General features: G+C 36.6%; 1 protein-coding gene and 1 pseudogene across 1 annotated transcript; both read right to left on the bottom strand.

Moving 5' to 3' along the window:
• Positions 1 to 1,878: 1,878 nt before the first annotated feature.
• On the bottom strand, positions 1,879 to 7,051 carry LOC137956047 (glutathione hydrolase 3-like; annotated as a pseudogene).
• A 15,480-nt stretch (positions 7,052 to 22,531) lies between these two features.
• Positions 22,532 to 26,110, bottom strand: LOC137956963 (glutathione hydrolase 3-like). Its single transcript, XM_068804641.1, has 7 exons — positions 25,998 to 26,110; positions 24,935 to 25,293; positions 24,169 to 24,687; positions 23,844 to 24,079; positions 23,340 to 23,604; positions 23,067 to 23,204; positions 22,532 to 22,978 (listed from the first exon to the last, which is right to left on the bottom strand). The coding sequence occupies exons 1-7, from the start codon at positions 26,098 to 26,100 to the stop codon at positions 22,706 to 22,708; spliced, it is 1,893 nt and encodes a 630-aa protein (XP_068660742.1). The 5' UTR covers positions 26,101 to 26,110; the 3' UTR covers positions 22,532 to 22,705.
• Positions 26,111 to 27,386: the final 1,276 nt, after the last annotated feature.

Genomic DNA, 27,386 nt, shown 5'->3' on the forward strand with positions numbered 1-27,386 from the left:
TAGCTCCAGCGAGGCTTCTTCAACCTCTGCCAATTCCATGCCAGGTATGGGACAACATCACATTAGACTTTATTGAGGGCCTGGCGGTTTCGCAAGGAAAGGACACCATCATGGTGGTGGTCGACAGGCTTAGTAAGTTCGCTCATTTCCTTAATTTTTGCCATCCTTTTACTACAAAAAGTCGCAGAAAAATTTGCGGAAGGCATCATCAAGCTTCACGACATGCCCAAATCAATTGTTAGTGATCGGGATCCAATCTTCATCAGTAACTTCTGGAAAGAAATTTTCAAGTTGTCGGGTACCAAACTACAGCTCAGTTCCGCATACCACCCGCAAACGGATGGTCAAACATAAGTCATCAATCGGTGCATCGAACAATATCTTTAATGTTTTGTTCATCGGTGGCCATCGAAATGGATCTGCTATTTACCTTGGGCGGAATATTGGTATAATACGATATACTATACTTCTATAGGAATGACCCTTTTTTAGGCGTTGTATGGAAGATTGCCGCCCCCAAGACGGACTTTCACTAGTACAGAAAGTTGATCAACAACTCATGAATCGAGATGAACTGCTAAGGCCACTGAAGGTCAACTTAGAAATATCAGCAAACAAAGTGAAGCAAATGGCAGATAAGAAGAGAAGGGACATTTCGTTCAATGTTGGCAAATGGGTACTTTTGAAGCTGCACCCATACCACCAGCAAACGGTCTTCAAACGGGTCCATCATAAACTAGCTAGCCGTTTTTATGGACCATACTAGCTTCTAGAGAAGATTAGGCATGTCACATACAAGTTACAAATTCCGGAAGGGGCGTGCATTCACCCGGTGTTTCATGTGTCACTACTCAAACGATACCACAACAACGGGACCGATGATGATACGCCAAACACTGAGTTACCACCCTTCACCAATGAAGGGGTAGTCTTATTGGAGCCACAAACTATTTTAGACTATCATTGACTAAAGCAAGGAACCCAACTGGTCGAATAGCGCTTAGTGCAATGGAAGCACCTTCCAGCCGAGGAGGCAACGTGGGAGCCAACAAAGAAGCTACAAGAGATGTTTCCGAATTTGGACCTTGAGGACAAGGTTCCAGTTGATGGGGAACGTATTGTTAGGCCACGATGTCGTTCGGAGAGAGGCCATAAGCCAATCCCAAATATTTGGGATAAAGCTGGGAAGTGAAGCAGGACCAAGGGATTGGGTCGTGGCAGTCGAGAGTCAGGCGAAGAATAGATCTTCAGGGGTTACAAGTTTACCAAGTTTACCGTCATTTGATTTTTGCTCTGTTTTATTTCTGTACGTAGCATTGCTTATTTAAACAGATAGACATTATCAATGAAGATAGAAAATCATTGTTGTGTAAATTGTGGTCTTCTCTCACCCCGAAGAGAGCAACTATCCCTGAGCTTTGACTGGGACTTATCAAACATGAAATCGATTACTGTGTATTTTATAAGGTGTTGAAAATTTTCTATTCATTAATGAATCTATATTTGCGTGGGTGGTATGGCTTCACCGAGTGTGTCGTTGTCTGGGTCCTATTGACCCCAGTGGATTATATGAGCAAAGCTCTTACGGGTCTGAGAGTATATGGATAGGAGAGGCATGTGATTTCTTTTTGTAATTGTACTAATACACGCAATGGTATGAGAATATTAAAAAACCAAAATGGTGAAAAATTAATTTTTCAATCCCTCATAGCTCTCATATTTTTGGCTTTACCTCACCCATGTTGAATGAAACGTCAGATCTGCTGTTTGTGCAGTTGCTTCACTATTCTTCCAAGTTCTTATTCTTCCAACTTCTTGAAAGAATTAAGGGTGGCCAAACCCAGTAAATTCTTCAATAGACAACAGACGAATCTCCTAAGTCTTGCTCAAGTCCTTTTGTTTGCAAAGATTCATGTAATAAAGCAGTCAAAATGCAACATGGATCAATAGAAAGAACAAGCAGAAAAAAATATTGACAGAAGACAATGTTCTATTCAATGCAAGGTGGTTAAATTCCTGCTGGCCTTCCATCCTTTCTTGGATCACTTACAGCAGTTAGCTTTCCATGAAAGACTCCATTACTGAGCCATAATTGTCCTCGTTTTGACCCCGTGTTAATTGGCCTCTGTCAAGGCTTTGCACAACAAGCTGGCAAATAGCTCCATCGGCTTGACCTTTCAAAACATGACCCCGCTGCTCCAGGAACAGCCTTGCCTCTTCCAAGAGTTCAATGTGATCACCATTAATAAAAGTCCAATCCTCATACAATACCACGTTCGGTATCAACTGCAACATCCAAAGTGCACCTCTATTTAGTTGAGATGGTGAATATTCATGTCTATAAGTACATGCTATGACTTGTAAATGTAAGAACCTTATGGTACACGCGAGGGTGTTGAACAGCTGCCAAAGGATCCATGCCCAAGACAAAATGGTTGAGGAAGACTTGAGTCACCGCAGGAATGATGTAAAGACCACCACTAGCTCCAATAGCACCAGCTAGTTGATTATCCTGAAAGTTGAAATTTTGAAGAATAAATAGAAGGATGCTACCAGGAAAAGAAATTTTAACCTATTTGCATTTGCATTACTTGCATCATCTGCTTGTATTGCATGAAGCAGTCAAGTCCAATATATGTTGCCCCTTTTTTTTCCCAACAACAGCATGCCTTTATTGTTGCAATTAATAACACCACATTTTTTAGATTTCCACATACAATAAAGCTATATGAGAAATAAAAAAAACACACAAAAATCACAATTTTATATGATATTCAAGTCACGTAAACACCCACGAGAACTACTGTGGAATGTAATAAACTGGATAATATCTAAATCTCTCAGTGGAGAGAGTTCCATACCTTGAGAACAATGATTGGGGTCATTGAAGATAAAGGTCTCTTATTTGGCTGAATATAATTTGATGGGGCCGGAGGAAGCTTGTCCAAGGTTGTTTCACCTGGTACAGAGAAATCGTCCAACTCATTGTTGAGGACTATCCCTGTAGCAGATGAAAGAATACCTGCTCCAAAATGAGAATTGACAGTAGTTGTCAAGGACAACACGTTTCGGTCTGCATCAACAATGCAAAAATGGCTGGTCCCATGATCTCTTAGCTGACTCCATCTGAAGAAATAAACTAGCTTTAGTGTTAGAAGCAGCAAGTTCCAAATGATAATTATGATTGTCGATTTGATCTCATGAGTAATAAATTTCAGTGATGAGTATAAAGAAAAGAGCAGCCTCAGCTGAGTCAGTGGATGAAAAGGAACACGGGAGAAAGATGTATATCTTACTCAGCTAGATAGTATCCAGCTGGAAATGTTGTATTGTCTAGGATCTTTTGCTTAATTTGCTCTGCATAAGACAATGAGAGCATATCTGACACAACATTTTGGATATCAACAAATTTGGGATCTCCAAGATTCATCCGAACAGCTAACATGTGCTTCAGTGACTCCACCAGGCGATGAAGACCCAGTAAACCCTTTGCAGCATCTAGTGTCCCATAGCTCTCTAAAATGTTCAATATCTATTTCATGTAGAGACCAGTAGACCAGGAAGTAGTGTTTAATCAGTTCCAATCTTGTAAGTTACAAAACTACAATTAAAGTTTGTATGAAATTCTCACTCAATTCCAATGCTTGGTTTTCAAATATCAATAAAGATATGGAATGATCAGGAAAAATCAGATACTAAAATCTGTTCTGGCAATTTTTTTAACTGTGTAATAAGACAACGATACAAAGACTTACCAGACCTAATCCAACAGTTCCACTAGAAGGCGGAGGCATGCCAAGAATGGTGAAACCCATGCTATTTACAGCCATGGCATCATTCACATCCACTTTGTACTGCCTTAAATCCTCCATTGTCAAGATCCCACCAACTGATTGAACATCTGTCACCAGCCTTTCTCCAATGGTGCCATTGTAGAAAGCCTGGGGACCTTGTTCAGAGAGCACTTCAAGTGTATCAGCCAGCTTGGGGTTACGACAAGTGTCACCAGCTTGGAGTAACCTCCCTTCAGGTGCAAAAACCTCACGTAATCCAGGGTCCAACATGATTGCCGCTCCAGATTTCTTGATAATGGCACCAAGAAATGTAGTAATCTCAAAGCCATGTCTTGCAAGTTTAATTGAAGATTGAAAGAGTGAATGCCAGGGAAGCCGCCCATGTTGAAGCCAAGCTTGATAAAGTCCAGCGGTCTCACCTGGGACCCCTATTGACAGTGGACCTCTTACTTTGGCTTTTGGGTTGTCTACGTATGTATTCTGCATATAACATAAAGGATAAAAATTATATAGAATCTACAAGTTATTTCTGAAATCATATAAATCACATTGATATAGCATATACAATATTGGAAAATATTCATATGACCCCTCCAACAAACCTTTTAGACCAAAAACCTCATCAACCAAACTTATTTCTTTTAAAGCATTCCATTACCTATCCTGAAAATCACCTTTTGGGAAAACAATGAAATGCCTTATATAATCTTAATGAAAATATCTAAACCACCAACAAAACTTTTCCTGTCAGAAAAAACATTAACCAAATTGTGTTTGGATGAACACCACTAAATACTACACTGTTTCTTTCTTTTCTTTCTTCTAGACTGTTATTAACTTTTTATTTCATAAATAGCATGTTAATAAAAAAAATTTATAGATTAAAATTATCAAGTAAAGTAAATATAATATTATTTATGTTTCTAGTAAGAAAGTGTAAAAGAGGTTAAAAAATTAAATTTAAATTTATTGGCTAAACAAAAAATTTGATGGGTTTTTTGGATACTAATCTATTAAATATGGGCATTGCAAATATTTTAATAAGGTTGCATTAGATCTTGTAAAAACAATGTTTTATCTTATTAAAGAAGGGGGTAAAAAAAAATTATCCTTTACAGCTTGATTGGTATAAAATTTAATCAATCAGTTTTTAGATATGACAGTTTTACAGAAAGTTTAAGTAGATATTTTCCTAAACTTTATAGTGAAAATTAGCTGCAACAAACATGAAGGAAATTTCATCTAAGAAAGCAAAGAGAAATCCCCCTGTGCCTTCTTGGACTTTTGGTAGGATGTAACAGGATTTTATTATAAGAACTCTCTAATTCAAAGCCACATTTCTGACACATTATTTATCATACTGAAACAAGCAGTTTCTCATGAAAGGTATACACAATGAATAAGTTACAGCAGGTAACATAACCTGAACATCTGAAAAGGTCAAAAATTTCCTTTTAAGATTAGCCAAATTACCAAAATATAGCGAAACGTAATGTTTGAACTTCAGCATAGCGACGGTGAATATAAATTTTCCAGTTTCCTACCGGTCAATCGTCATCAGATACAGATTTAAATGACTTAAATTCAATCACTTAAAATGATGTAAATACTTCAAAAAGGATGAGAAAAAACACTAAACTGAATGGAACATGTTTATAATCTTTATATAAAAGCTGTAAAATTCACGGAGGCATTGCAGTGTTAAAACGTCAAATATGCTAGTTGAAAACGTGTAAATAGTACAAGTAAAAATAATAAGAAATAGTTAACTGGGACATGGCTAGCTAACAAAAGTAGAAGACAACGTACGAGAGTAGCAGCCAAGGGAGCAGTCTCTCGGAAATCGTAGGCCTGTGCCTGACCGGTTTGAGCAGAACGGAAGACCATAAAGCCGCCCCCTCCGATCCCACTCGCCATTGGGTTAACGACCCCGAGACAGATCGCGGTGGCCACCGCCGAGTCAACGGCGTGACCTCCATTCTTCAGCACCGAAACCCCCACCTCGGAGCACCGCTTGTCGTCGGTAGCCACCACCCCCACATCCGACTCGACGACCTCACCTCCGGTCCTGCTCTCCCGCGGTCTTGCCCCATCATTTCTAGGCCTTTCCACTGAAAGCTTTCCCAAGTTGTTGTAGCACAGCAGCAACACAGCGACCACTGCAAGAAAAACAGGCAGAACACCAAGCCATAAAAAGACGCGGATTTGAGCTTTGAGGCAACGAAATTCGAAAGTCGAAACGAACGGCTCTGCCACTCTTATGGGTTTTAAATTTAAATTTCCTGGTCATACAATATTACGCCAATGCAGATGATGACACGATCTAATAGGGGCTCGGTAGTACCAAAAAAGGTCAAGACGGACTTGCTGAATCATAGCTTGGAATTACAGAAATGCCCCCTGGCTACGTCTGGACAAAAATGAATTTACTGAACTAGTTGCCAATCAGCGCCCATCCTGGTTGCACGTTACGCACGAGGTCTTGTCGTTTGCGACTTTTCGCCGACCATCAAAACCTATGCCGATTGGTGCGACAAAAATATCCGGCACCAAACTCGCCATTTCAACCTCTTTCTTTTACAAATTGATTGAGAATTTTTAGCTCTGAAACTTCATCTTCGAAGATATTTGGCTGATCATAATCTTAGTATCAGCTCTGATTTCGCCAATTTCTCTCAATCCTTAATCTTTACTTTATTAGCTTCTCACCTCCGCGGAGTTTTTTTTTTTAATTTTATGCCTGAGTTCCAGTCTCGGTTTATTCGTCTGAGGGCATGGGAAACAATCTACCTTTCGATTCTTTTTCCACCATACAGAAAGAATAGAAGGATTGCAGTAGAGTACGCACCAGTGATCGTCGCCGAGGCAACCAAAACTTTATTTGCGACGATCTTCGCCGTGCTTTTCTCCGGCGTAGGGCGGCGCAGGAGCGAATTATAGATGCTACCCGGGGCCATGGAAAGACGAAGAGCAAGAGGGAGCGCTCCGGGCTGAGGAGAGAGCTTCAGTCACGAAAAAGGAAATGACGAATGGGCGATCCACGGAAGATTCACCCTGTCAAATAGGGAACGGGAGATGCGTGCCAAATATGGTCGCGTAACACATTGAAATCGACAGAATGCCGTGCATTCGTAATCAAAATCTGGGTTCCATGTTTCATTTTTCTTGGTTCGTTTCTCTGGTACGGGTTGTCCAGGTTCAGTGAATTCTGTGCGAGTTCTTGCTTGCTAGCGCGGTACACCTCCTTGACCGTTAGAAACTGTGAACTTTATTGTATTTAAAAAAATAGCAATGGAAGCAATTTTAGTATTTCAATGATATAACGATGGAAAACAATTATCACACTTGAAAACCCCCATCGGTTCAAGTTCAAGTTGGTATTAGTGCCGACGAGTTCAAGTGCATTGGAAAATAGTTTCGAGTGTAAGTGTCTAAAATGAAAATTATGACGTAAACAAGAGAATGAGTAATTTTTTATAATATACTTAAATGGAACATATACATAAATAAAACAAATATGGTTATTATACAAATAAGTGATTTAATGTAGACTTAAAATATATTAATATACTAATTAATTAAATAAGATATTATATTAATAAATAATTATAATTTATTATAAATTAATACAATAATTACGTGTAACGATTAATTGTGTATTAATTAATTAAAAATAATAATAAATAAAAAGAAACTAATTAATAGATAATTACGTGTGGCAATCCTATTTGTTATAGCAACATCACTATAAACATAAATAACATTCGTACATTAAAAGAAACTAATTTTATATGAAGGCATTACCGACATTAAGTATCTCATAACATCCCAAACATATCTTACTTTAACCCAAAACATTTATAGCAATAGCAACGAAAGGTACTTTGCTTTCCAATTTCACATTTTGTTTGTTCACAATACCTCAATAGTAGGAGAAGGGGTGCCTCCCCCCTACAAAGGGGATCACCATGACCAGGTCTTGGCGATTGCAGTTGTGATGGATCAATCTTGCAGACATAAATATGCTCAACAATTGATAGTGTATGACTATTTTTTAAGATGACATTGAAATATATTGGATGTTGAGTTTGTATTTAATGGAGATACCAAGAATAGCTTTGAAATGGTGGCCTTGATGAAGCTTGTTTAATTATTCTTATTTATAATTAATTAAACTAATGATTTTAAATTTTGTGAAAATATATTATTAATTTATACTATGTAAAAATCTATCTTACGTTATTCATAAATTAATATATTTATTTATTTTATATTTATTTTTTATTACTATATTAAATTATTGATTTAAGAGTGATCATTAAAATATTGTTAAATAAACATTTGATTGATTCATTTTTTTTAATTATTCTATTTTTATAATTAATTAAACTAATAATTTTTAATTTTATAAAAATATATTATTAATTTATACTATGTTAAAATGTATCTTATTTTATTAATAAAATAATATATTCATTTATTATAATTATTTTTGTTTTTTTACTTTTTATTTATCTATTTTTTATAATTAATTAGTGCATAGTTAATTGTCACACGTAATTATAGTATTAATTTATAATAAACTACAATCATTTATTAATATAATATTTTATTTAATTAATTAATACATTCATATATTTTAATTCTACATTAAATTAGTTATTAGTGTATTAACCATGTTTGTTTTGGTTAATTATTTATTGAGGTATATGTTATATTTAAGCATATTATAAAAAATTACTCATTCTCTTATTTAAATCATATTTTTCATTTTGGGTACTAACACCGAAAACTATTTTCCTCGTTCACACTTAACACCCAACTTGAAGTTGAAGTTGAATTAAATCATTCAATTAAATTTAAATTTGAATTTGAAGTTAAAGTTGAAGCAGTTGACTAACCCCCTAATGTATAGCTTTGGATAGCTAGACCAGTTAGAGGACACCTTAAGGCCTTGCCTAACTTCATCATCTGAGACAATGTCAAAGCTCTTGAACTCGACTTTGTCTTGCAGGAGTATCTCGACCACCTTGTGACTAATGCCACACTTGGGCTCCTCAAGTTTCCCTTTCATAAACAACATCACAGAGCTAGAGTTAATAACCTCCTTAAGTCAAGCAGTCAATGTTGTTGTACTCAATCCATCATATATGGTTATACCCCAGAACTTGGTCCATCTAAGACTCCATGGTCCTCAAAAACTTCCTTTAATTCACCGCTCTCTCAAGTAGAGGTGGCTTTGAACCGAGTCGACTCGCGAGCGGCTCGATTCTGGCTCGGTTTGATTCGAGATTGGCTCGTTTAAATTAACGAGTCGAGCTCAATCGAATCAAGGTTCGGTTCGAAAACTCGCGAGCTGGCTGGTTAATTGAACCAGTGGTGTGGGATTCGGGGGATTTTGGGGGAGTTGGGACTGGAGCGCCGAGCGGAGTGAGGGGGAAAAATTCTTCCTCCCCTCGACACCGCCGAGCCCCTCTGACCGCTATTATGGCCGCCTCAGTCGCCGACGACAGCTGCCTCGCCGACCGTCTTTTGCCTTTCCGCCGCCACCGCTTTCGTCAACGCTGCCTCCGTTGCAGCTGTTATCCCCGACGAAAGTTCCTCGCCGGAGTCGCTGGAAGCTTTTCCTGGCGTCGTTCCTCGTCTCGACGGAAAACCAGAACCAACACCTAAGTAAAGGGGAGAAATAATACCACCCCCCTACCCAAGAAGAAATTAAAAATACATTTTTAGTAGAAATAAGTTTTTAGGGACTATTAGTGTCTCATGTTTTTTGTAAATATTTTTTTAATTGAAAATTCTTATTAAAAATTTATATAATTTTCTATGTAAGATTTTTCGACCAAGACGAGCTAAAAAAACGTATAAATTTTTTTTGAATAAGTATTTGACAATTCTAAATCAATCTAAATCATTCTCTTTGAATTTTCCAGAGCTCCAAAGGCCCAAATTTGACTCGTGCAGAGTGACAGAATGTGATATTTTGACTTCCACTTCACTCTTTTGGTACTACAATGATGGGATGTGTTCATTAAGTTCAAAATTTTCAGCCTAAGTGAATCAAGGTGGCTTGTTCATTCCTAGGCCTCCTCAAAGCTTAGAGAAATGGTTCCTATTGGTTTTGTAAAGATACCTGCTAATTTATTTTCGGTGGGTACAAATTCAATCTTGATAACCTTGTTTTCAATGAGCCCTCTGATAAAGTGATGTTTAATTTCTATGTGTTTTGATCAAGAGTGGAGAACCGGGTTCTTTACTTAGACTTATGGCACTCATGTTATCACAATTGACTGAAATTTCTTTTGGCCATAAGTCGTAGTTATCTAGTTGTTGTTTCATCCAAAGAAGTTGAACACAACTACTTCCACATGCTATGTATTCAACTTTGGTAGTGGACAGTGCAACTGAATGTTGTTTCTTGGAAAACCAAGAGAAAAAATATTTTCTAGTAATTGGCAACTACCACTTGTACTCTTTCTGTCAATTTTGCAACCGAAAAAATCATCAACTTAGTAAGTGACTAGATCAATGGCTGAAGAGTTTGAATACCAAAGATCTAAGTTGGGTGTCCAAAATAGATAATGAAAAATTCTTTTCACTGCCACTAAGTGAGATTCTCTAGGATCGGATTGATATATAGCACATAGGCTAAGAGTTCACTTAAAGTTTTATGTAATTCGTATACATGGTCAAACTTGCTCATATCTTCAAAACCTTCAGGTTGTTCAACATATACTTCTTCTTGAAAATACCCATTTAAAAATGCCTAAAGAAGCTTGTCATTCTGCCTTTAGAGGAGGGAGATCTCCTCTCTTAGAATGTTTATTTCATTTAAAATATGAGTGAACCTAGAGTTCATCTCAACATTCATTCAACTTCATTTTGAATTCATTAAATAAGGCAATTAATAAACTAATCTTAGAGTCCTTAACTCTAGAGGTCCTTTCATGTGTGAACTCTAATTTATCCCATATTTCCTTTACGGTCTTATATGTGGAGACTCGATTAAACTCATTTGGTCCTATGGTACACAACATGTTCTAAGTTGATATTTATCTTTCCTAGTCAACTTATTGAAACTCTTTGTAAGAAGAATATCATTCTCAAGTTTTTGCATATACCAAATGTCTCAATCCGTGGGTTGGTGGAAGAATTTCATTCTTACCTTCCAATACCCTAAAGTTAACTTCGATAAATAAGGGGGATTGTCCTTCGAGAAGGAGCAATTTATCTTGAGATGCCATAATAATCAAATTTAAAATCCAAGTGGATTTTGACACAAATCAAGTTTTATCCTGCTCTGATACCAATTGCTGATCTAGGTGGCTTCTCAAGAGAGTGGGGGGTGTAAATTGAGTTTTTACAATTTTGAGATTCCAAGTTTCCATCATTTGACGCACAATGGAGTAGATAGGAGTTTGACTAATTATGAATGCAAGGAGTTAGAATGAGAAAGGAATGGAAGAGTTTTGCAAAATAGGCTCTCTCTTTATCAAAATAGAACTTAGGACAAAATTTCAAGTGATTGAGAATAAAATGAATTAAATATACCAATAAAATATCATTAACTTCTCAATGGGAGGTTTGGTGGGGTATATATAAGTTCGCCAAGTCAAACTAGCCATCTTTTGCCCATTTTCAAAAATTTGATTTTTCATTGATCGATTAATTTAAAGTGATCGATCGATCAATTGTGTGTAACGACTATATTTCTATCAAAAATTGACCTATTTATTGATGGTATGATCGATCAATATCTTCTTGTCAGGTCTAACATTTTAAGTTGATCGATCTATGTACATGGTATGATTGATCAGTTAGAATTCCTATTGGCAGTGCATAACAAGTATGATCAATCAATGGCTTTGATATGAACGAAAACGCTTTATTTCCCTGGTTGGCAATGTTCTATATGATCGATCAATCTCTAGAAGTTGATCAATCAGTCAACTTGATTTTTCTTTGCCTAGACATTATTGATCGATCAGTCCACTTGGGTTGATCTATCAAGTTTTTTAGTACAATTTGGCCATGCTGTGGACAATCGATCAATAACTTTGGTTGATCAATTATGCTTTATATTTCTGGCTCGTGCACTTTTGGTTGATCGATCATTGGTAGATGTTGATCAATCATTCCAGTGCCAATTTACTATGTGAATCTTTAAAGCATGTAATTTTTTTATCCTATGTGCATGTGTGAAATATTTATATGCTTTATTAAAAAAAAATTTGAATGCAAATATGTCCTAAAGCTCTAAAATTTACATCGTACACTGAGTTTTGATATTTCTTAGTACTTCCTAAATTCTAGTCTTCATTTTTTCTTCTTCTTTCTGAGGGTGCTTCTTCAAGAACACTTTGACATTCCATGGAGCTCAAGGTCTTTGAGAAGCTTATGTCGATTCACTGCTTAAACCTTTGAGTTTTGTGTCTCTTGAAGTAAATGCATTTGAAATGCAAGAATTGTGTTGGAAGATATAATGTAATTAGGGTGTCATTGATGTAATTAGTTTATGTTTCTTGTCTCTTCTTTATTTTTATATTTTTATTCATTTATAAATAGAACTTATGGGGGAGGGTTTGGATACAAATCCATAACCTCATTATTTCTTCCCCCCCCCAAAAAAAAAAAACATGTGCATTATTTTTCTTTCCCCATGAGGTAATCTATGGTGTCCTGAAAATCAACATGGTATCAGATCATTGATTTTCAAGACTCGTAGCTATGGGTTTTTAGAATTCCAAACTTGTTTCTGCTCGGTGGAAGATCAATTTGTTGATGGTATCTCGTTGATTTACAACGTTGTTTTTTGCTATCTTTGGTGGTTGCTACCTTGCTTCCATGGGTATCTCTTGCTAATACTCATCATCATATTTTTGCTAGAAGTTTGCTCTGCTCGACCTGATAGTTCTCTCAGTATCTTCATCCAACCCATGTTCACATCCCCATGACTTAATTTCTCTATTGAAAAAGGTTGTTTAATATCTTTGTAGTAAGAATTGGTATACGAGGGTAACAATTGCGCATGTTGTGGGTTCCATTGTTAACAATGTTAAGCACAATTCTCTTAAAGAATTGTGCGCTTGTGTTGAAGTTAAGATGTTGGAATTAAGAGCTTCAAATGTTGCCAAAGATATTATGATGGGATGGACAAATGTCCATCCAACAACTGCAACGACTCTCTCTTTCAAAATCTTTGATATTGGTAAGGTATTGGAATGTGGTTTGCCATTACTGGCTTCTGTGATGCAGGAGTATGTTATAGCAAATGATAGTTGCAAGAACTCTGCTAAAAGAATAGCCCGTCAGAAACAGAGTCTTCGTTGTCGGAATTTGTTCATCCCTGTCTTCACTAGAACTTTCGATCTCCAATCCTGTTCTACAGATCTTTTGCTCCGCCATTCCTAGATAACTCTGCCATTGATCAAAAGGTGTCTTTTTACCGCCTGTTACTCATCAATCTCTATCAACGTCCTATTATCACTGGAGTTTGGCTCCATTTGCTCGGTTGGCATTACTATCTCCAACATTATTTATGGAAGGTTATTATTCCAAATGTTCGACAAATTTATTCAGAGCTTCACTTGCTGGCATATGATATTTCATTCCAAAAATTGCTTCGGTAATTGAACGGCTCACTTGGTTGATCTCCATATTCAGTAATTCAATCCTCGACTGGTATCTTTGCTATCGTGCTATCTGGCATATTATCCCGAGCTTATCTCATCTTATAGTATTGGAGTTTATCTCATCTTACTGTATCTTACTAGTATCTTATTGAATTTTCCATGTGATTATGCACGTTGACGAGTATTTGAGTTGTTGGAAATAGAGACAATTCTGAGTGACTAATTCATCATAACCGAGCCAGCACTAATGGAAAGCTCTTTGTTGGATTGATTTATTTCTACAAGTCCTTTGTTGGCCCGTCTCATCTGATCCAGACTGGTTTAGTAGTCATTCTCTACTTTGTCTGGGAAGTGGTTGCTTTCCAGAAAGTCTATGGTTGTCTCCTTCATTGGCATGAGATCATTCTGCTGTAAAGTTGCTATTTTCGGATTGATTCCACCATTTCTGCCATTGTGCCAGCCTCATTGTTGTTTTTGGAGGATGACGACTCAACTACTCTGGATTTTTCGACGTTGTTGGGTTGTCATTGAGCCCATTATATGTTGACGAAAATTCATCCGAGATTACTGGCATTACATTCCGGTGCTGCCTTGCCGTCATTTTGAGTTTCTATTTGCTGGTTATTTCCCAAGTGCCAACTTTGTTACTGTTGTCGGAGATGATGACGCCAGACTCTGTTGAGTTAACTCGAACTTGAGTGATTATATTCCACTTGAGTTAATTCGGATCGACTCGGACTAAGTCAACTTGGACTTGAGTCAGCCTGACTCAGTCCACTTGTTCTTTGCCTATGTTATACTGATCTAGGTCCCATGTTCTATACTGATTTCTCCCGTGACTCGGCTATATTATTCTGATACCTAGCTTGGCTCGACTCGATTGTTTGCCTCAGTCTGACTCAATCCCTTGGCTCTGACTTGATTATTATCTTGGATTAACCATCAACTTGTATTTGGTGCACAACTTCCTTATGGACCCACTGTGGATTATTTTGTCCTTATTACTCTTAAAGACTTTCATTATTTGGTACATGTTATTTGGAATTGGCCCATTACTGTTGTTGTTATTGTGTCTCTTTGATTGAGACATTATTACTGAAGAAAAACTCCTCGGTTGCTTGCCTTGGGTTTATTATTTGCTAATTATTGTTGGCATTGCTTCATAACTTGGAGATTTGAATTACGTAGGAAAAAAAAGCACATGGTGACCTTGAATTCTTCATCTTATCTTCCTATTGAATCCCCATTACCCTTTTATTATTTGGTAACATTTCTCCTACCATCCTTTATTTGTCTCTCATTTACCTCTTTTGGTCAACCCTTTTTGGTGCGTTGCTATGGTTGGTCATTTATATATATATGGGTGTTTTTAAGTCCATTGAGACTTTTTATTGGTACCCTTGGGTTTCTTACCATCGTCTTGTGAATGACAGACATTGCCCACTTTAGTGATTATTATCACTATATTTATTTGAAATCATTTGAGGTTCATTTCGACTGATATTCTTATCACCCATTTCTACCCTTTTGAGAGTTTGTGCCCGGTGTCGTACTTATCCCTGGGATAGCGTGATGGAGGAGTTTATTACTACATCTATGTTATTTGTTTCTAGCTGGAATCAATGTCGTTACCTCCCAGCTTGAGGGGGGAGTGTTGAAAGATATAATGTAATTCAGGTGTCATTGATATAATTAGTTTTTGTTTTTTGTCTCTTCTTCTCTCTTACTAGGGTAAAAGGCATAATTATAATATTATATTTTTATTCATTTATAAATAGAGCTTAAGGGGGAGGGTTTGGATACAAGTCCATAACCTCATTCTTTCTCCCTTTTGTCCCCAACATGTGTGTTATTATTCTTCTTTCTCCATGAGGTAATCCATGGAGTCCTAAAGATCAAAAAATTGTAATCATTAGCTCAATTAAGTTTTCAAAATCAAGAAGGGAATCAATGCTCAGACAGTGCATACCAATATAGTTACCTTTTCTTTCCCTGTAGTACATAAAAATCTTTGAGTCTAAACTAGAATATATTCCACACAATGGACGCACCACTAAAGTTCACACACATTAGTCTCTATTTCACATTCAAGACATAACACAAAAATATCATTTACAACATTTTTTTACTCATCATGACTCCCTCCACAATGATATCATACGAAAACAGCCTTAAGTCAAATTGACACAATGATACCCTCATTGATTTCCCAATGAGGCCCATAAAAATCCTCTCTAGAGTTGGGGCACAAAACACTTAATGCCAACACATTCTCCATATTATTATCAGTTAATAATTGAACATAAAGAATACTTGCAACAGGCTAAATAGAAAAATAACCCATATCAAACATTTATTCCCTCAAATCATATGATCTACAACAAGAGCCAACTAGAGAAGATTTATAAATCAACCCATATTCATGATGCCATAATTGATATTATCATTTAATCCAATGTAAAGCTTCATATTAGTAAATATCAAATACACATCTCAATTCTAGAATTAAACTAAAAGATTAGAACCCCCACTCTTCAAGACATACACCCAACATCAGATTCATCAACACGTATGAAGTCTACATGTTCCTACTTACCAAGGGGTCACGGTTTACCGTGAAATTTTTTTACTAGACTTCAGTATTTCATTTCCTAGTCTGAGTAGAACTTCAAAGATAACTCATAACAAGTATTTATTAAGGAAAATCAATATAAAAGACTAGAACCACAACATGCAGCCTAATGTTTCTTGGACTCATTCCCAAATCATTTAATCATGCTAGCTATAACTTGGATTATATCATTGTTGAAAAGCAAGTATAGAAGAGTCTTACATGACTATCACAGTAAGAAATTTCACAAAGCCAGAATTAATATGGTGGAGTTTAAGAAGAGTCTCATGGAAGGAAGTCTCGTAGAAGAATTTCAGTTAAAGGTGTTTTAGTTATGTTAATCTTCTATTTATGTTCAGTTGTTTAATTGTTATAGGATATATCTTCAAGTATTTAACTTGGGTGTAACTGGGACAATAGTTTCCTCTATTATAAATAGAGACATGGTGACACATCTTCATCTTCATCTTATGTATCTACATGATCTTCATCTTCAAAATGGGTGTTAGTGTGGACAACTTCATCTTCGAAATCTTTGAAATAGGGTGTTAGTGTGGACAACTTCATCTTATAGAAATTTAAAATTATTGATTTTAATAATTATAAAAATGAACTAATTAAACCAAAGTGTTTGAGTTAACAATATTTTAATTACCACTATTAAATCACTAATACAATAGAGTAAATAAAAAAAATTCTGATTAATGAATAAAAAATATTATATTAATAACATAAGATAGATTTGCATTGTATTAATTAATAATATATTTTGACATAATTAATGATGATATATTAATCAAATGCATACTTTAATTATATTTTATTTACCAGAGACTTAAATATGAAGTTTAATATATTAATAAAATAAAATAAAATAATAAATAAATACATATACACCTTTTAAAATAACCTAAAAAAATTATTCAAATAACGAGTTCGTGCCTTTAATATTACAATCAACGAGTTACAAGTTTAGTACATATAAATTACGCATGTTCAAAAGTATAAGAGTAAACCATCATTTATCGTTCCACATGGATGTCAGGGGTAAATAGGTCACTGCCAAATAAATTTAGACCCACACGAATGGACGGTCTGGTTATAATCTTACGAAATAACTTTAAAATCTCAAGAATATTCTTCGCACCGGTAAAAAATAAGTCCACAAAAACCTAGGGTCTCTTTGGAACCCATGAAAAAACATAAAAGAAATAAAAATAAGAATTTAATTATTATTATTTCTAAAAATAAGTAAAAAAAAAAATATTATCTTATTTTATTAACTATTTTAAAAATAATAATAATCAAATTCTTATTTTATTTTCTAGGATTCCAAATAAACCCTAAGACCGATCCAACTTGGATTTTCTTGTATCTAAATCAGGTTCCAAATCCGATTCAAGTCCAAGTCCAAGTAAAAAACCCTTAAAGACACCTGAATGAGACACTAAGCCCTACCATTTTGTTACTTGTCTTCCATAGGATGAAAATGAATTTAAAACAAAGCACTATCACAACCTTCCCATATGAAACCACAACTACTTTATATGTGATAAATTTACACAGAGTTACCAGGAGATTGTACACTTGCAACCAAGTGGGATGTTACAGAGCTAAATAATGCAATGAATAGATACAAATGGGTACAAATGATAATGGAGCTACACAATGTACAAGTAAGTTCGGAAGATGATTTGGGAAATCACTGTGAGCAAGCTTCAACCAACTTGCTTGCAAGAATTTGCTCTTTCCTTTCGATATAAGCAGAAGGAAACCAACCGGCCGTTCCATTACACTCTCCTTTAGACCAGCCATTAGGTGCAACCTGTTGATCGTTCAAAAGAGAGTAGAAGCGTTTTGAAGAGATTCTAATGATTTTCTACAGTGAATGCAAAAAGAAAAACCAAATATTATGCTCACCCAGTTTAGTCTAAGAAACCTACAATTTTGCACCAGCGGGACTTGTTTACAGTGAAACAGATAATATTGTTGTTCCAGTCGAGATCAATAGAGAGTTGCAGCTGAAGATGATACCATATAATATCAGCAAGTTCACACCAGAATAGCAAGATGGATTACCTGTCTAACGACAACATAGTCACCAACAGATAGACTAAGTTCACCCTCTGCCTGTGCATCAAATGAATGTAAAACCTGAATATAAACAAATAAAAATGGCAGTGTCAAATTATTAACTGCATCAGAAAGAACTTTTGTCATGCTTGTACTAATCACCGAAAGGACACAAAATGATTACGTATCAAATAGACAGTGGGCATAGCTGTTTGAAAATAGAAAATAGAAAATTTGCAAGAGAGGTGGACAAGGAAATAGTGTAGCTATCGTCATAAACGAAGATTTATGAAAGAAATAAATTCAGTTATAGAACATGGAATGCGGGAGATAGATTTTTTAGAAAGCATGAGATGTCTGCATGTTTGGTAGTCAGTTCACAGCCTTTGAGAAAAAGGTTTAGGAAAGAAACAAATTCAGTTATAAAAAGTGGAATCCAGGAGAGAGAGGATATAAGCTAATTCAGATGTCTGCACCTTTGATTGTCAGTTCATAAGCTAATTCAAACAGTTCACAGCATCGAACTGCTCTATGGTCAGAAACAAATCATACAAAAACTGTTTAACACAGTTAAGGCCTTACTTTTGCAACAAAAAACATATTTTTCTCCATAGCAGTTTGCAGATCATTGGGTTTATTAGAATGTTTGGTATCTATGCACTCCGTTGAATTCTGCTCAGCAGTTGAAGAAGCTGTGTATTCTAGGTTTGATTCAGAAGCCTACTTCTGCCAAATCTTCTATTCCCAACAGAAACAAAACAGTACAGATTCAGAAACTAAATTTCTTCACAAAGATGCAAAATGCTGCAGTAGTTTGTGTGAGTACAAGTAAAAAAAATATACACATACAAAATTTGTGGCATTGGGTTGTAATATGATGTACCTGAGCATGGAGATTGTCTAGAATTTTGCCAACACTGCGATGGTAAGATCTCTCAGCATTTACCTACATGGTAAGCACATAGTCACGTCATTCCATCTGCCACATAATATCTGGGTAGAAAATATTAAAAATTCTACTGTCTATAGCTCACCAATAGTAAGAGAGTTAATAAACTAAAATATACTCTGAAGGAGGGTAGCAGGTTCGGATTGCTCTTCATGTCTTACACGGATCGTGGTTTTGAAGTTTGCAACAGGTCAAAAATGACGGGGTCCTAGTACAGTATCCCGGCCAAATACTACATTACAGTTGCATCATGTGAATATCTACATAGGGATTTATGCCGTTTATTAAAGCTCACAGATATATATATATGCATAAATGTTCACCTAATTTTTAAAGTGACAGTATACTATCTTATGTAGGCTTTTTATGATTTTCTTTAATATCAAGATAAAGCACATTTGCCTACCTCACAAAAGAATTAAAAAGTAATAAACCACTGAAATCAGGAGATCAGTTTTCCATATAAAAATTAACTAAAAATAAAAATAAATAAATCCCACTGTTATCAAAACATTGGCTTTTCCATTGAACAAAACCATATCTTCTCTTATTTCCTTTCCCTTTTAAGTCCATCAAAAAACTGATCATATATAAGAATTTAGACTATAAACCGTAACCCTAAATCCCAAAATAATGCACAAATAACCCTCAATTATGCACTGAAAATAAATTTAAATCAAATAAAACACTAATTTAATGCAAAAAAATTAGGGTTTAGGCATACCTTCTGAAATTTGGGGAAATCCGAAGCCGAAGGGTGAAATCGATGCCTAATCGAGACTAGCCAGAGAGAGAAGGGAGTGGGAGGCCGAAAGGGAGAAGAGAGGGAGAAGACAGAGAAGAAAGGGAGGTCGGGAGGGAATAGAGAGAGAGAAGCGAGAGAGAGCTTGTCCGAGAGAAGAGAGGGAGTCACGGAGACGAGAGAGGGGGTGCGAGAGAGAGGGCGAGGCCGAGAGAAAACCGAGAGTTGAGGCCGGAGACGAGAGGGAACTGAGGTGGTGGCCGAGATCAACGTCGGGGGCGCAAGGAGACGAAGGACGAGGTCAATGTCGGGGGCGCAGGGAGACGAGAGAGGGAAGGGAGTGCAGGAGAGGAAGAAAAAAGAAAAATGACGACACGCGATGGGGGGGTGCAAGGAGAGAGAGGAAAAAATACGAGCGTCGCCCGTCCTTCAATTCGAAGAAGATCAAAAAGGGCCTTCTTCCACATGATTGAAATTAAACCGTGGAGATGAAGGGCCCCTTCATCCCCTGCATCGAGATGAAGCTTCATCTGCACTCCACTAACGACTTCAAGTGTTGAAGGGTGTTATGTGGTTGAAGATCATCTTGTCCTTCAAGTTGACTAACCCCCCCTAAGTATTTCTCTCTTCCAGAAATTCAGGATGGTATCAAAACGGGTTCTGTAAGTTGACTTAGTCAACCCAAAAAGATAATGTGATCATTTTTTTATTTATCATCTCAACTAGTTTAGGTTCGTATTCTATCTTTTTTTTCTTTCTTGTTCCGGTACCGTTGTTTCCTTGGTGTTTGAACCTTCATAATAAAAAATTATATATTCACAAAATATTTACTAGTCTACTTCCCAACACAAAAATAATTTTGTATGTGCCTGTTTTCTACAAAGATAAATCAATATTTGAAGCAGAAAAGGTAAGACTGTAAGAGAGGATTGAGCAATAGAAGACAACTTCATCTTTCGAGACATTTTATACTATAAAGATTGAGACTTTAAATGAAGAATTATATAACAAATAAAATATCCGTAAGTCTATTTTCTTACCTATCCAATCAATTGTCAATCTGAGTTTTCTAGAAAGAGATATTGATCTCGAAAGAGTTAATAGTCATGCTGGCAAAAGAAAAAGAGTACTCAGCTTGGCCAAATTAAAGAGTCCAAAATATATCAGATTCTTTCTTTCAAAAGAAGTATATTTTATGAAAAAGAAAATTTAAGTCAATCTGATCTATATTTAAGGAAATATTTGCATTGAAGTCAGTAAGGGTCAAACTACAAAATGGAACAAAAAAAGAGGTCATAAAAGATTTAACAACAACATTTTTTATGCAAAATTAGGTATCAAATTAAATTTCTTTCAGTCTAGTTTCCTAAGAAATAAATTGTTTGTGATTGTGATCTATATTGTGGGAGATATTGATATCAAAAGGGCAGTTCTGCAAAAAAACTTTCCTTTTTTTCCTATTTTCTCTCCTATTATTTCTCCATGCATTGGCGTGAATTAGGATTCCTTTTCTCCTAGAATCCTAATTTTTTAGCCAAATTTCTCTTCTAATTAGAGATTTTTAGTCAGAATTAATCACTCAATATGTAATTGTTCAAGGTATGCAAAATTTTTTGCTTCAATGTTGTTTTCGAGTTTTGCATTTTTGTTACTTGGTTGTATATCTTACACATTGTCAACTCTAAAATTGTTGTCACTTTTGGTCAAATTTATTAACTTCTACTGTTATAGTCTCGCCTAGTTTGTAAAAAAAAAAGGTTATATTCTAGATTCTTTTGAAAGTATGAGTGTTACGTAGTCACCTCCTTCCAATTAAAGTTGTTTTTCTTTAGTATTTCTTTTGTTTATCTTCTTGTGTTTTCATCACTTCAAAGCAATGCATAGACCCACAACCTAAAAAATATAGGAGTGTGCCCAATATCTAGCTTGAGTCAAGTCTTTTATTTTTTACCCAAGAGGTGATTTGTGTTTGAGCTACCCTTAAAAAGTGAGTAGTTTCTTTGTTAAGCCCCAAAGTTGGGTCATTTTTCCACCTTTAAAATTGGGCGAATTGTGTTTCAGACTATAACCATTTTTATTGGTGTATGGGGCTTTGTTGTATTGTTAGGGCTGATTTTCTTCTCCCATATTGTGTTTTGTCCAAGTTATGTTTCTATGTCTTGTTTATCCCCAGTTTTAGGGGGAGAAAAAGAGTAAGAAGTACTAGAAAGTGGTATTATGTTTTACATATTGTGGTAATTTTTATGTGATCAAAATATTAAAAAAAGGGAGAGCACAAAAGATGAAGTTTTTGCATCTATGAAGAATTTTTTTTAGCAAAAAAAATTGAAGACCAAGATTTTTTTTCATTACAAGTTGAAGTTATAAATTCCGGCTTGAGGGGGAGTGTTGAAGAGTAGGTATAAAAGAGTCTTACATGACTCTCTCACAATAAAAAGTGTAACATAGCTAGAATTAATATGGATTATAAGAAGAGTGTCATAGAAGGAGATATCACAAAATATTTTCAGTTAAAAGTGTTTTAGTTATGTTAGTCTTTATTTATGTTTAGTTATTTAATTATTCTAGAACTTATCTTTACGTATTTGACTTGGGTGTAATTGGGACAAAGATAGTTTAATTGTAATAAAAAAAGAGTTAAAAATGTGGTTGGTAAGAGCAACATTAAAGTGAATCTCTTGATGATCTATTTCTATGAATTTTGGTGTTCAATTGCTTTTAAAATAAGTATTCATGACATAATATCTTAATGATATTAAAGCTATTATTATAACAGGGCATAAAACTGTTGTATTACTATTGAGATCAGTGTAGTCGGGTGGAAGAGAAAAGCCAACCTCACCCTTCCATTATCGATCATTACATCAGGTTCCACGAAAAATTACAACCCTACGTTCAGTCAGCTCAAAAACCTGCCGGTTTTCCATCCTTTCTTGGATCACTAACGGCAGTCAGCTTGCCACGGAAGACCCCATTCCTGAACCCTCCTCTTCCATCTCCCTTCATCTTAACTGGGTTATGCAGATCATGCACAAGCAGTTGGCAACCGGACCCCCTGGGCAGACCGCTCAGAATATGTCCTCTGCTGGCCAGGAACTGCACGGCCTCCTCCGAAAGCTCAATCTCGTCCCCGTTATACACAATCCATTTCTCGTAGATCGCTACATTTGGTATCAACTGTAACACAGATGATTTAGTCATTGAGTACAACAGCAGCAAAACGTAAGGTGCTTCACTAACTAAAAGGGTATTAGATTCATACTACCTTGTGATAGACCCTCGGATGTTTGACGGCTGCCAGAGGCTCCATACCGTAGACGAAATGGTTGAGAAAGACTTGAATCACCCCTGGAGGAATGTAAAGACCACCACTGCCTCCGAGAACACCAGCTAGCTGATTATCCTGAAAATTGATGAAATTTGTGTTAGTACATACTCGGCATATAGAGTGAGAAAGTATGAAAAAAGGTCATCAAGCAGATTAATTAGGCAGTGTTAAAGTATGTAAATGGTCTAATCTGAATGAACAAAAGAGTACCTTCAGAATTATAATGGGGGTCATGGCAGACAAAGGTCTTTTCTTTGGCTGAATAAAATTGGGAGGAGCTGGAGGAAGTCCATCTGCTGTACCCTTTGTTGGCATAGAGAAATCATCCATCTCGTTATTAAGTATAATACCAGTGGAAGGCGAACGCACGCCGGCACCAAAGTGAGCATTAACTGTGCTTGTCATCGATAAGGCATTTCGATCTGCGTCAATAATGTTAAAATGGCTGGTCCCCCTATCAAGCAGCTGGCTCCATCTTTTGAAAAAAATAAAAAGAAATGGTAAGAGAGAGAAGCATTACTGATACTTTTTCTAGAGTCTTACAACTGATAGTCTTAGCAGAGAAAACCAATAGCTTTGGATGAGATTTCTCTTAGCAACTGATTTATTTCAGTTCTAGATAAATAAGAGTAACTGAAGTTGATCTTTTCTCTTAGCAACTGATTTATTTCAGTTCTAGGTAAGTAAAACAAGAGTAACTGAAGTTGATCTTACTTGGCCAAATAATAGCTGGCCGGAAATGTGGTATTGTCAAGTATCATTTGCTGAACTTGTCCTGCAAATGACTGGGAAAGCATAGCAGACACGTATTCTGTGTTATTCACGAAATCAGGATCTCCAAGGTTCATTCGCACGGCTAACATGTGCTTTTGTGCTTCAAGCAAGCGATGAAGACCAAGTGGCCCTTTTGCAGCATCTACATCTCCATAGCTCTCTAGAATGTTTAGAATCTGAATTTCACAAAATGGAGATCTCACTTAGCAGCAAACAAAGACAACATTAATGAATCTGGATCAAATTATGATGAATAACAACTCACCAGAGCCAACCCAGCAGTTCCACTGGAAGGAGGCCCCATGCCCAATATGGTGTAACCCATAACATTCACAGTCATAGCATCCTTCACTTCCACCCTATACTGCCTCAAGTCCTCCATTGTCAGAATACCTCCAGTTGCTTGCACGTCTCTCACCAGTTTCTCACCAATGATCCCGTTGTAAAAAACATCAGCTCCTTGTTCAGAGATCAGTTCCAGAGTGTCAGCCAATTTGGGATTATAACAAATATCGCCTTTTTGTAGCAGGTTCCCATTGGGTGCTAAGACTTCTTGCAGACCAGAGTCAGCCATGATCTGATCCTTGGAGTACATCATGTATTCTCCTAGACAAGCACCGATGACAAAACCTTCTCTAGCTAGTTTAATGGCGGGTTGGAAGAGGGACCGCCAGGGAAGTCGTCCGTGTTCAATCCAGGCAGCATGGAGCCCAGCGATCTCCCCTGGTACACCCATTGCCAACGGGCCTTCTGCCTTAGTTTTTGGATTCTTGTCATACATGTTCTGCACGTAATTTGGTTAACCAGTCAAATTTTAAGGAAAAAATTGTCAAAATATTATAACAGAAGACAATAGAACAAAATCAAGTATTATAGTAAGTTATCTTCACCCTAACGTAGCACGCAAACACTGCAATTAGCTGAAACTGATTTAAAAATTTCCCGTGAAGCACGCCGACTATCAATAAAATGAAAGAGCAAATTTTAAAATAAAAATCAATTCGGAGTATCAGCTCCCGAGCTGCACAGACCTGGGAAGATGCCAGAGGAGCGGTCTCCCTGAAATCGTAGGCTTGCGTTCGGCCGGTCTGAGCGGAGCGGAACACCATGAAGCCTCCTCCGCCGATCCCACTTGACATAGGGTTGATGACGCCGAGGCATAGCGTAGTGGCAACAGCCGCGTCGACAGCGTTACCACCGGCTCTCAGGGCTGCAACCCCAATTTCTGAGCACCGCCCGTCCTCGGCCGCCACCGCACCTTCCTCTGCCTCGATCACGTAACCTGTTCTGCTTTTGTTCTCTTCCGACCCCCTCCTTCCTTTCAATAGAAGCCCTTCCCATCGGCCGCCGCTGGCGTTGATTTGGCTGTAAAAAACCAGGACCAACACGGCTGCAACAACCGAAAGACGGAGTTTTGTTTAAAACTTTGTGGATTGACCAGAAGTTCTAATTCCTAGTTCGTTTTTTTATAATATGCGAAAATAAGATGAGAATCAAGACTTCGAGAAGCTCTTCATTAATCACTAAAAAAGTTTAAAATCAATAAACGTCGTAACATCTATTTTATGAATCATAACTCTAGCAATCAAAGAGTCTCAAATGGAAGAGGAATTGCACATTTTCATCCACACAAAACAAAAAGAAGAAAAGAAAAAAGATAAGATGGCATTCTGGCGAACTCATCATTTACACCTAATGGGGTAAAGTGTCAAGACACGAGAAGCTTAATCAATGATCACTTTTCAATTTTATTAATCTGAACCCAAACTATCAAAAAGTCTCAAATCGAAGATGCATAGGATATATTCCGCAACCAAAAAGAAACGAAGGAAGGACGAACTTCTGGGGAACTCCTCGCTTACTCTTAACTGATTCAACTGTCATTTTCTAGAATAAAAAAGACGGCATGAATCCAGCTTACAGAAGCTTGAACAAGAACAACCCATATGACCTACCAACCGAACTATGTTTTTCGATCTCTCATTTTTCAAAAGCTTATCTTCGGAAGAAGAAAATCTCATTCTCACTCACTTTATTATTTAAAAATTCACAAAAGCAAGACGAATCAGTCCAACAGTAAGAAAGAACTGTCACCTATAGTGGTCGCCGCTCCAAGCACAGCTTTAGTGATGACTTTACTCTTCTTCCCCGGCGTGGGGTGACCCAGCAGAGGATCGTCAATTCCAACTAGAGCCATCGAAGCTGAAGGGAGTGGAAGTGACAGAGCCAGTGAGAGAGAGCAAACGCGCGCCTGAAATAGGAATGGCGAGATGCTTCGCAGATCAAATATACCCCCTCTATTAGAAATAAATTACCACAGAGCTTCTTGGGTTCGGGACGTAAATCAGTAGCAAAGGAGGGCCTTAAAAATACTCCGTCCTTGTCCATGATTGTTGAATTATAAATTCAATCTTCCCACGGTTCGAGACACGCGACCCATGGAGGGTGTCAATATAATGACTGATTTACCCCGAGAGATTTGAGAAAGGGCGGAGTTACTCTGAATTTGAAAGAGCTTATTCATCGTCCATATCCGGATCCGGCAATTAAGTAATTAAACAGCAACGGGAAGGGGAAGCAGAGAAGGAAGAGTTTAGTGCAGGTGTTTCTTCTCGATGGTCGGCCGGGGGAGTGAATCTCTTGAATGTTTTTCAGGGAGCACTATTTTCCCACTGACTGCACTAAAGCAACACGCGAAGCTCGTGACGAGAAAGAGTTTTTTCTTGTTTCTGTCCTCATTGAAACTCTTAATACCGAAAGGGTCATCACTACCAAGTCGTAGAAAATGACAAAACCTGCACTCACGGACGTGAGAGGGGTTGGCCGTAGGGGTCCCGAGCCGAACCCGAACCTACATACGTTCGAATCAAACTTGATTTAAATATTTTGAGCCGAACCTCGTATCGAGCGTTATCCATCTCGAGCCAAAAAATTTTAACCGAGTTTGAGCTAAGTTCGAACTTCAACATACATTTAAAACTTTTCAAAAAACGATATATAAAATAAATTGTATATAAAATTATATATATTTTACATAAAATTGGGCATGACCTTTACATAAAATTGGGCATAACCTATATATATAATACATGTATAAGATTGGGCATGACCTCTACTTAAAATTGAGCATAATCTATGTATATAATACTTATATAAAATTCGGCTTGACCTCTAGTTAAAATTAGGCATAATCTATATACATAATACCTGCATAAACACTTCATTAAATTGTCTATACATTCTATAAAAACTCCATGAAATTGTTTATACACTCCATAAAATAGTCTAAACACTCCATAAACACTCTATAAATATTCCATAAAATTGTCTATACATTCCATAAACACTCCATGAAATTGTTTATACACTCCACAAAATAGTCTAAACACTCTATACATTGCATAACATTATGAATAAACTCCATATAATAATCAAACACAACAAAATTAAATGAAATATCAATATCAATTTACAATCACCCAA

Source organism: Aristolochia californica, unplaced genomic scaffold (genome assembly GCF_029961685.1).
Source record: "Aristolochia californica isolate CCGP_79_NKW_82.1479 unplaced genomic scaffold, dmAriCali1.0.hap1 SCAF_2, whole genome shotgun sequence".
NCBI lineage: Eukaryota > Viridiplantae > Streptophyta > Magnoliopsida > Piperales > Aristolochiaceae > Aristolochia > Aristolochia californica.

Coding starts and splice junctions, on each gene's coding strand:
- LOC137956963 (XM_068804641.1), bottom strand. CDS start 26,100: ATGGCTCTAGTTGGAATTGACGATCCTCTGCTGGGTCACCCCACGCCG. Junction 24,080..24,168: donor GAACTGCTGGGTTGGCTCTG/GTGAGTTGTTAT, acceptor TGTGAAATTCAG/ATTCTAAACATTCTAGAGAG. Junction 23,605..23,843: donor GCCAGCTATTATTTGGCCAA/GTAAGATCAACT, acceptor TTTTTTCAAAAG/ATGGAGCCAGCTGCTTGATA.